At 30.2% G+C, this 12,019-nt stretch overlaps 1 protein-coding gene across 1 annotated transcript; it reads left to right on the plus strand.

Moving 5' to 3' along the window:
• On the plus strand, positions 1–2,298 carry LOC114762240 (receptor-like protein kinase THESEUS 1). Its single transcript, XM_028951704.1, has one exon. The coding sequence runs from the start codon at positions 1–3 to the stop codon at positions 2,296–2,298; it is 2,298 nt and encodes a 765-aa protein (XP_028807537.1).
• The last annotated feature ends 9,721 nt before the right edge of the window (positions 2,299–12,019 follow it).

The following is a 12,019-nucleotide window of genomic DNA, read 5'->3' on the forward strand; positions in this document are numbered from 1 at the left end:
ATGGGCGTGCTGGAACTGTCCATGTGGATGCAATTTGCTTTGGCTTTTCTTCTAGGCATGGGTAATGAGTCATCTTCCTTATCCATACCTATTGATAATTTCTTGCTCGCTTGTGGTTCTTCTGTGAACATAACCTTTCAGGGTCGCACTTTTTCTCCTGAATCTGTCTATGAGAAGCACAGATTAGAATTGAAAACCCAGAAATCTGTTGTTGTAACCTCTGATTCTGGCTCACCGACTTCAGTCTACCAGTCAGCTAGAATCTTTTGGAGCAATGCTTCATATATATTCAGAATTGTGCGACCAGGCCAGCATTGGATTCGCCTTTACTTCTCCCCTTTGCCCAACTTTCATCAGAACATGTCCTCTGCCTCAATAACAGTCATCACTGATGGAATTGTCCTTCTCAGTGATTTCAGTTTCATCACCTATGGTGGTTCTTACCTTTTCAAGGAGTACGTAACCAATATTACATCTCCTAGTTTGTCTCTCACATTCATCCCTTCCAGAAATTCATTTGTCTTTGTTAATGCCATTGAAGTTGTCTCTGTACCTGAAGATATCTTTGTTAATGTAATCGATATTACATCAGTTTTTATGGAGAATTCTTCAGACCTGGTCCTTGAAACTGTTTACCGTTTGGATGTGGGCAATGAATCTCTCACCACCAGGAACGATGACCTTGGTCGAAACTGGGAAGGTGATGAAAAGTACATGGCCTCCAATAATAGAGCATTAAATGTTTCAGTTGACACTTCCTCTATAAATTTTGCTTCTCAGACTGAACCTACCATAGCACCAATGTGGGTTTATGCTACAGCCAAAGCCATGGCAGATGAAAGAAGTTTAGATTTAACTTGGGTCTTCTCTGTAAATCCAAACCATACCTATTTTGTTCGGGTGCATTTCTGTGATGTCATAAGCAACTCAAAGAGTCTTACAATTTTCAATCTGTTTATAAATGATGTTGTTTATGAAAGAGTAGACCTTTACTCCATATTTCACAAGTTTTCAGTCCCATTTTACATGGATTTTGTTGTCTACACCAAAAAGCGTGATTTGACACTAAGTGTTGCTCCAGATAGGATGACGAATAGCAGGAATGCAACCATAAGTGGGCTGGAGATAATGGAGATCATCAATGAAGTTAGAATGCTGGATGGAGTGGCGCCCTCTGAGAGTATTCTTCCCAATTCATCCTCAAGAATTGTGAAAGTAGCAAATATACCTGTGCCTGTCATTGGCGTTGCAGCTTTCCTAGTTCTCACTGCAATAAAATTATGTTACATAATAGCTCACAGGTCCAGGGCAAGCTCCAGAACTACTCCCTTATCATGCAGGCTGTTCACCTTACATGAAATCAGTGAAGCAACAAACAGCTTTGACGAGTCTCTGCTTCTTGGAGAAGGTGGTTTTGGCAAGGTCTATGAAGGAACGATGGTTAATGGGATAAAAGTAGCCATCAAAGTAGCCAATCATGAATCAAGGCAGGGTCTTCATGAATTTCAGAATGAGATTAAATTGCTATCCAAGCTTTCTCATTCGAACCTTATCTCTCTAATAGGTTGTTGTAATGAAGACTCACAAATGATTCTTGTCTACGAGTTCTTAGCTAATGGATCTTTAAGCGGCTACCTCTATGGAGCTGGCTTTATTCCTCTTTCATGGAAGCAGCGGCTAGAAATATGCATTGGGACAGCAAAGGGTCTTCATTTCCTTCACACAAGAGTTCCTCGAAGCATAATCCATCGTGATGTTAAGACAACGAATATTCTGTTGGACAAGAATTTAGTTCCAAAAGTTGCTGATTTTGGAATCTCAAGAAAAGGTCCACCTCTTGATAAGAGTCATGTAACAACCTTTGTAAAGGGCAGCTTTGGTTATATTGATCCTGAGTATTTCAGAACAAAATATCTCACTGAGAAATCAGATGCTTTCTCATTTGGGATGGTTCTGATGGAAGTTATCTGTGGCAAGCCTGCTTTGGACAATACTCGTCCAACAGAGCATCTTAATCTGGCAAGATGGGCATCAAGCTGCCAAGAAATGGGCACCTTTCATGAGATTATAGACCCATATTTGAACGGAAAAGTGAACTTAGATTCTCTAAACAAAGTATGTGAATTGGCTTGGAAGTGCTTGGAGGAGAGACGCATAAATAGACCACCAATAGGGTATGTGCTGTGTGAGCTTGAAGATGCTCTCCACATTGAGTTGGCTTCACCAATTCAGCAAGTTTCTGTGGATTGTGCCATCGAAAATGGAATGGAGGATGAAAAGTGCATGAAAAGTGCATGACTTGGCTCGGAAGTGCTCAAGGAAGAGTCGCATAAACAGACCACCAACGGGGTATGAACTATGTGAGGTCGAAGACGCTCTCCAACTTGAGTTGGCTTCACCAATCTGGCAAGTTTCTACGGAGCATTGATATATATATATATATATATATGGATGCAGAAAATGGAACCAAGGATGGAAGACGTTTTCTCAGTCTAATGACTTCTTTGCTGCTAAACTACTGTAGGTTGTTGTTGTAACTGCATGATAATATAAATTATGGTGAGATAGCTATAATTAATAAGAGATGTTTTGAAAACCACAAAAAAAACACAGTTTAAAATCACCTGAAATAGAATGTATGAGTGATTATTGTTTGTGAAAAATATATATATCATTGTTAATTTTAGTTAAGGTTAATTTTGCTTTCTTGAGCCTATCATAAATTAAGAAAACCCAAGTGATTTTTTTCCATCCAATGGAAAAAGTGCATCCTATAACATAATGAGAACATGCCACAACTTACTCAGCTACAAATTAGTATCATCAATCATCGTACGCCCTGGTCCAATGAAGATATGATCTCCAATAATTACTTTTTTCTTGGGTTGAATAACTCCAGTAGTTACTTTTGCAGTGAAAAAGATTAGTCCAGAAATATGACCAGAAAAACCAAGAAAAAGAAATTCTCGCAAGTTATCAAGCAAATGTGCACTTTATTCCTCTCACATAGTTCTTGTTAATTGTTAAACATCATCCAGACGGTACTGTTAATTTTTTTTTTTGGGCAAGAATATATAAAAAAGAGATTTAATTGAAGGGAGAGAATAAAAAATTAAAATTGAAAAAGTACAACTTACAGATTTTTTTTCGTACAAAAATTATAGGAAAAACAAGATTAGGAATAATGAACCCACAAGATATCTGGGAGCCCAATTAATTTGACCCCATAATGACCTTAGTTTGAATTCAGAGACATTCCATCAGGCCCACTTCAGTTGTAAAGCCCAAATGAATATGCGAATTTAGTCTTCCTGACGGATATAATGGTGGCAGACGGTCCCTTTTCTCCTCATATTACTCCGGCTCTTATTATTCGTTACTTATTAAAAAAAAATTTTAGTCTTAAATATAAGCTTCTTGAATGAAATTTAATGATCATTTTCTAAATTTACTCTTATTTAATTCTTGTTAAAAAGAGGGGGAAAAAGAAGAAGGAAAGAGGTTAAAATCATTTGTAAGTGCAGCAAAAGAAAAAAAAAACTTTAGTAAGAGTTAAATTTTTTTTATCAATTCAATGTATTTCTTGACATATAAAAATAAGTTGTAAGTGACTTGTAATGAGAATTGAGTGGTACATGCGTTGTGCCTTTGGCTGCTCCCAATATCATGGATTGGAGAGAAAAACCTTGGTTTTTGGGAAAAAAAAAAAAAAAACATTCGAAAACTTTTCGCAGTCAATTTTTCCACTGACTGAATTGGTAGTATAAGCAATCCAAACACTTTTTTGATAAGCTGGGGAGAACAACTTCCAATAAGCACTTTTTCCCATAAAATCTATTTTACTCAATTTTTTTTAATAAAAATCTATTCTCCTTAAAATCTATTCTTCTGGTCCTATTTATAAGTTATTTCTAACATGTTTCACATGAATCAAGAAAAACTTAAAACTTCATTAACTCTCATTTAAAATTTAACAAGTTTCCAAATTTATCCCTATTCAATATACATTATATTTTATATAAATAAAGTCAACACAATAATAAATGAAGTGTAAAATTGTATACACATACAAAAAATTTCTCTTAATAGCCTATAAAAAAATAAAAAAATCTTTTTTTTCTGCTCTATAAATAAGATCAAAGGAGTATTATCTTAAGGTGTGTTTTATTGCACCTTTCAAATCCAATTTTCCGCCTTCTTTCCCCTCCCCCCGGTTGACCTTCAAAATTTCCACTCTTTAAGGCTTCTTTTTTTTTTTTGGCCAACCTTTAGGGGTTCAGAATATAATTATACAAACGTAACCCATATTTATAAAGAAAGTGACAGACATTAATGTTGTAATTTTGATTCAGAGTATATTATTAATTAGATGTTTGACAGTACAGTTTGCATTCACATGCGAACCTGCAGATATTTTAAACTAATAAATAACAAGAAAACACGGTTTGAAATAGACGATTCTAGGAAGGCCAATAAGTATATATGACGTTAAGAGAAATATATATTGAAGAGTTGGCTCATATCTCATAAGATCACGAGTTCAAATTTCACTGTTGACATGAGAATCTTGTTAGTGAACAATTTATAAGTATTTCTGTAAACACTCTCTAATTCTGAAGGTATGCACTAACTTTGGTGAGCCATCGGGACCTAATTCACTCAAACTTTTTCTTGTAATAAAAAAAAGAAATATATATTGTCAATATTTACTATACGTAATTCTTCAGTATGATTTCTTATACAAAAATATTGCTTAAATAATCTAACTATGAAACGTGAGAATGAAGAAAGAGTACCGATTCCAGCAAATTTCTATTACGAATTTGATGACAAGATATTTTAGTTTAATAATCGCATATTTTCAATCCGAATTTATGTTTTTCAAATTTGCAACTTTATTTATTTATTTATTCCCAATCGCATATGCTAAAAGCACCACACGGAACTGAAACGATTGATCGAAATGCAAGGAAAACTGCTCAAACGGTGTAAATGTAAGGAAATCTATTCTCCTTAAAATTTACTTTTCTAATCCTATTTATAAGTTATTTTCACCATATTTCATATAGATCAAGAAAAATCTTAAACTTTGTTAACTCTCATTTAAAATTTAACAACTTTTTAACTTTATTCCTATTTTATATACATTATACATCATATAAACAAAGTCAACAAAATAATAAATACAGGATAAAATTATATATCTATACAAAAAATTTCTCTCAATGCCCTATAAATAGGACAAAAAATATTTTCTCTTCATGTCCTATAAATAGGACTAGAGGAATATCCTTTAAACCAATAAAATGTTTAAATAGGACATTTTTTATGAATTTAAGTTTGTCACAATTTTCCCTGTTTTATTTTATTATTTTAATATTGTATTATAATTATCTATTATAAAAATAATATATGTTAACATATCAATCACCTTAATATAAACTATAAATGTTTTGTTAATATTAATTTATTTAACTTATGAATTAACATTAATTTGTATTAATTCAATTTAATATCCTTTTGATTCAGTTTTTGTGCGGCTCGAAAAAGTTATGCATTGTTTTGGTGTTTGACGCCTTTGATTAGTTTGTGATTACCAAATCTAATAATTTGACTGTATGTTATTGTTAGGTAGGAATATAATTATAGTTCACAAGGGTAGAAGACCAGACTTTACCCCTTTTCTTAAAGTCTATTATCGGTGCATCGTCTGCTTTTTTATAATTAATTATGTTGGGATTTATTGTTTAATATTTTTTAACTATAAATTAGATGGAAATTGTTGCTAACATGATAATGACATAGGTTGGAGGAACTCTGTTATCCTTGAAAATTTTCAAGGAACCAACTAAGAAACCCTCCGTGCAGTTGGATTTTAAGAGAGGCAAATTGAATTACTGATTGGGTAAAGTGTTTTTAAAAAGTATTTTTTCATAAATCAAGAGAAATTTTTATATATATATTTATTCGTATATCATAAAAACACTTCTAAAATCATAGTTTTGTTTCTACCCAAATACCTCCTAAAACTTCTTTAAATGGGTCTGGGTGATGAGACTGCTGCCTCTATTGTGTAAAAGAAACTAACTTTTGTAATGCTTATGTTGATGTAGGCTGATTTTGATCCTGCTTTTACTGTTTTTGAGCTTTCAAGATATTGTACTGTTGATTTTATGAAATGAACTTGTTGGCAAAAAAAAAAGAAAAAGATAATGACATTATTATCTTTTAATTGAAAAGGTAGGCGCTGGCAGCTGAGATTATAAAAGGGATGGAAAACCCAACAAGCTCCATTTATAAGAAAAGATTCATAATACATTTTTTTCAAGTGAAAAAGATATTCATATTACATTAAGTTACAAGATTTTTACCTACACTAACATTATTATATTTGTACTACCTCCAGTCCCTCGTATAAAAACTAACGGAGTTGAATTTGATCCAAAATATAAGATTACAATTCATTTTGTTCCTCTTATTTAACCAAACCAATCTTATTAATTGCATTTATTAAATGAAGCTTGCATCAAAAGGTAATTTCAATCCAAATTATTTAAAAAGATATTTTAAGAAAACTAACATATATTTTTAACAAATAAATAATTTATTTTTTCAATTTATCTGAATTAATTAAGTAGATATTATATTAAAGATCCGAGGCAGTGTTTTGTTACAAGATTTAGATTCACGCCTGTTTACCGGCTCATAATTGCGTGTAAAGGCACAACTAGGGTAACTTATTTGCCGCTTGTTGAGGTCCAAATATTCATAACGACGAATGGATAAGCATAGTAAGTCCGCACGTTAAAGCCTTTTTAAATGGGAAATACTACTTCCATTTTTTAATATAAAAACTTGTTTAAGTTTTATTTTAATTCTAAATATAAGATTTTGATTTATTTTGTTTTTTATTTATTTTTTTTTCAAATTGTCCTTATAATAATGGTAGTTCTAACTAATACACTTGATTAGTAAAGATATTTTTAAAAAATAACACATATTTATTACAAATAACTAACTTACTAATTTTTTTAATCTATTCAAATTAGTTAACTAATTCTTACTAGTATATTAAGGACCGGAGGTAGTGGTAAATCTGAATCATATGTGAATGATATAATGAGTGCGTAGCTCATGACAAAAGGAAAAAACTTAGCATAACATAACAACACAATGACAACAAGTGTTATCTTAAATCTGTTTTTACCCATTTCCGAAGGATTTCATGTTATTTGATTTACTAGTCTCGTCATGGCAACTACTAATGGTCTTCTTTGTGTATATATGAACTATCTCAAATGATTTTTTTTTAATAATTTTCTCTTTAATAGGCATTTAGGATATGGCAACTCTTCTTCGTGCAAGAATTTTAACTTTTATTTTACAATTATACATCCATCTCAATATTCTCATCGTAACTAGTTTAATCAAAATTTAAATTGTTGTTTCTCGTTTGAAAAAATATTCACTAAAAGATTAAGTTTTAAGAAATATCTGGTAATCCTGTAGAAGATTTGAATTTCAAGAAATATAGTAATGCGGCTTGTTTTGAATTTCTGTTGAATTTGAAAGGACTAAAGTGAACTTATACAGGACTTCTAACTACATTCTTATAATTTCTTAATATAATTATAATCAGGCAAAAACTATAATTATAAAAGTGATTAATTTTACTGGCAAAAACATCATAAATGATCACTCTAGTATAGTTTTAAAACGAGGAGAGACGCGTTTGTGTATGGGTTGATATAATTCGTCCTGAATATGCCAAAACTATTAACTAAATAAGAAAATAATGTTACTTTTTAAATACATACACAAAAGAAAGACGTGTTGCTCAGGTTGAGATCAGAATCCACTAATTAAATTGAGTTGATTAAATATTAAAATCTAATACCTGACAAAAAAATTAAAATCTAATATGAGAATATACTCCACATGATTTCATTTGTTGATATACATATATACATACACACACACACACACACACACATATATATATATATCTAGAATGTGATACTAGTGTGCAGATCATATTTAAGTATTGTGTATCCTAATTGGGAGAAATTCTGATATAATCCTCTGATTCTAAATATAAGACTCATTTTCTAGAGTAATTTACACTACAAAATGGGTCTTATATTTAGAAATGGAGAAGTCATTTTTTTCATTTACAATTAACCAAAAAGAAGTAGTCAGGCTTAATTTTAAAACAAGGAAGATTTTAAATGAAGTTAAACCTGATATGTGAAGCATGTCATTTGGGCGAAAGAAACCGGACCTTACAGATGAACTACATCAATTGGGAGCTCAACCCCCTTGCGGATAATATTGAAACATGTTGAAACTAAAATTATTAACCAATTTAGAAAATGACGTAACTTTTCTTAATAAACAAAGGATTTCTTCTATCTTTCATGACGGTCACAATTCGCAAAAACTAAATGTCACAAATATTCCACAAACTTATTCAATTTAATGAGCAATTATTCAATTGTCAACCTTCCCACCGACTAAACTGAATAATTTCCATCCTCCTGCAGGCAAAGTCATGATACATCTACTTCCAGCTATGTTCCTTGATCACATAATTAATTATACAAATTGTCGTGAGACCCCAGCAATGGGAAAAAATAAAAAAATAATGTACAAATTGTCTAGTTCAATCATCATACAAATTGAGTTCAACCTTATCTTTTAAGGAAAAGAGCACTCGACTGATGGATATGTGTGTGTGTGATTTTTTTTTTTTAATTAGAAGACATGTACTAACAGCTTAAAACTATAAGATTAAACTATATCGTGCACCCTCCTAGTCATAGAAGAACTTATATGTCATTAGACTATAAGGCGATTGACATGATCCTTCATGAGTAGATTGATTTTTAAGTTTGTTTTTTTTAATCTTTTTCTAAAATATGATGAGTATATTTCATATCTTAGAGCAACAACTTTACACACACTAATCCATTCAATAAAATAAAGAAAAAACTCTTTTGTAGGTGCGTATAATTTTTTTCAATTTAATTAGCGATTTATATCCTTTTTTCCTCTTGAATAAATCATTTAACTTTACTCTATTAACATTGTTAGCTCCTATGATTTCGCTCTGTCGGTCGTTATGCAGAAGTTAACAGTGCTGAAAAAACAAAATTAAAAGATCTAATTAAGAGAAAAAAATAGATATTAAATTTAAAAATAAAAAATATAGATTCTCTTAAAATGGTTGTCCCTAAAAATAAACAAAGAGTTTAAAGGTGTCAGATTAGAAGAACCTTTTTCTTCTCGTCAATCAACCATTTCTTCGATCTCCTCACCAGACTTTAATTTGTCACGCCACTAACACCACTTCTCCGCTCCATGCATGGGAGAACCCGTCTTATTTAAATTCTTTCAAATTGAGAGATCATTAAACTTTGAATTGTTTATACTGCCTCCATCCTTTTTTTTTAAGCAATAACTATTATTCTCTTCTTGTTCTTAAATATAAGAATTACAAGTTGTCTTAAATTTTTATAACAAATTTTCTATTTTACCTCCACTAATTACTTATTTTAATATTCAATATATTTATTATCTTATTTTTCAAACTATCATCTCTTTCAATCACACATTCTCTCTCTTTAATAATTCTCTTTGTTATAGTAATTTTTTTATTATCTTTCTTATACTCACTCTACCCCATAAATTAGGATATTTTAGAGAAAGAACTTTTAATTTTTATTTATTTATTATCTTTAACTGACTTTTTGATCTATGTGATGGAGTCCTATGTTGCTTATAAAAAGGGATGGAGGCAGTATTTGATTAAGATTATTAAAATCTCAAATTTCAACAACAACACAAAAAACAAATACATCTTTCAGTCAAGCCTATCAAAGTATTTTAAAGAGTGAGTAAATTGATCGGAACATGACTGTCTCCGGGAAAGTTCATATGGAAAATGAACAAATAATAAGAATATGGAGTATTAAATACAATAAGATTAATCAATAATTAATGAGGTAAATAATAAAAATGGTATTAAAATTTTTACATAAGCACTATTAGTATTTCTTACAAATAGTTGTCTAAAAACATTTTTATATATAGGAGAAGGAAACGTCAATTGATTGAGTTGTGCATGTGTAACACTGCCACTAATAGGCAGGAAGACATTTAATTGAGGCTTCATTTTGTTATCAAAAAAAAGAAGATAAGGAATGCTGCAACTATATATTATATTCAAGTGGACACAATTATTTGCTTTGTCTTTTCTTCTGTGCAAGGGCAATGAATCCTGTTCCTTATTATATGGTTTTCTTCTTTTTACTTACCTTTTTATAAGTAAGAGTATATTTAAAAAAGTATATATTTTTTTATATATCTATTACTTTTAACTAATATTAACAAATTTTTGAGTTAAACTACATGATTCAATTATTTGGATCTTACGAAAAGGATCAAAGGTAGTATCATTTTTCAATTTTCATTTATGCCCTCTTTAATTATTAATTAGTCTCATTGCATTGGTTATTACATGTTCCTATTTGCTCATTCTTCTTTTCTTGCCATAACTAAGGGTGTTTTCGGAAATAAAGTTACATTTTTGTTTTACTTCTTTTTGTCCTAAATGTATAAATTGTATAATTAGTTTTGTTATGTATAAAAATATGTGGTAGTTTTCTTAAAACAACATCTTTGATTATTTGCATTAAAATTACCCCTTAATGTAAATAAATCCTCTTAATTTATGCAATTGATATTGATAGTTTAGAAAAAAGTTACAAATTTGAGAGTTAAGATAGATTAAGATTCTACACTGAAGGCTAAAATAAACCCCTTAAGTAGTTTTTATATTTAAAACCAAAGAGAGCTTATATTTATTGCACTCAACTTTTTTTTTTTGCCAACACATTTAATTAATTTTAATCAACTTTTTGATCTATTACTACTCTAGTTCTATTTATAAATAACTTCTAACATATTTCATTAATTTAAAAATAAAATTTAACAAATTTTCAATTTTATCTCCATTTTAATATATACACATCTAATGCATTAATGTAAAACATTTAACAAGATGACTAACAAACAGTATTAAAGAAATCTTCTTTCTCAACTGTATAAACAGGATCACTAAAAGACAATTTTCAAAATCAATTAAAACAAATAATTTGAGAGAAACAAATTCATTTGATCGTGCAACGAGCTTTAATATTATTACGTGTTATAAGAGTGTTCATAAGTTAATAGTGTTTTCCCAACACCAAATCTGTGTGCTTGACCCGTTTACAAGTTCATTTGGCAAAAAGTGGTTTTAGAGAGCATCCAGTTTTATCGATACATACAAATTCACACAAGCTACTTTTTTTTTTTTTTTTGGTGACCATGAATTCACATAAACTAATTCATGTTTACACTCGAATATGACCCACAATTGGCAATATATTAAATGATAATATGTGATCTATCACATATTTATCATCTGCACACACTTTGTATTAAGCATGTGTTTGCTTCAATTACACCCCCCCCCCAAAAAAAAAGGACTTCTAACCAATTCAACAAATTGTTGGGATCTTTGCATGCACCGACTTTGTAAATTGAAAAGTTTTCTTCCTCATTTAATTAATTGTACGAGTTGTCTTGAGGCCTAAAAAAGAATTTACGCAAAAAAATTTGGCTATTTCAAACACTCTACAATTTGATATTAACACTTTTTTAAAGGGAAAGTTGCACTTCTTCATTCTTGCAGACGTGCATAATGTTTGAAAGTATATATATATATATAGATCCTTTTGGTAGAAAGATTTTATTTTTTAAAAAAATAAAGTAAAAAAATATATTGAAATTTGAGATTTAATCCATTGCTTTCAATTAAAAGGCAGGATTAATTTTGTTTCCAAATATGAGAATCGAAATTCCATGTTTGATGACTTCAGTGAATTTTTTTAAAAATTATAAGTTAAAAAGTTAAAAATTCAAGAAAAAGATAAAATACAAGAAATAAAAGTTAAATGATAAAGAGAGACACAAC

The sequence above is a fragment of the Neltuma alba genome, unplaced genomic scaffold (assembly GCF_004799145.2).
Source record: "Neltuma alba isolate B1F8T4 unplaced genomic scaffold, ASM479914v2 tig00011202_pilon, whole genome shotgun sequence".
Taxonomy (NCBI): Eukaryota; Viridiplantae; Streptophyta; class Magnoliopsida; order Fabales; family Fabaceae; genus Neltuma; species Neltuma alba.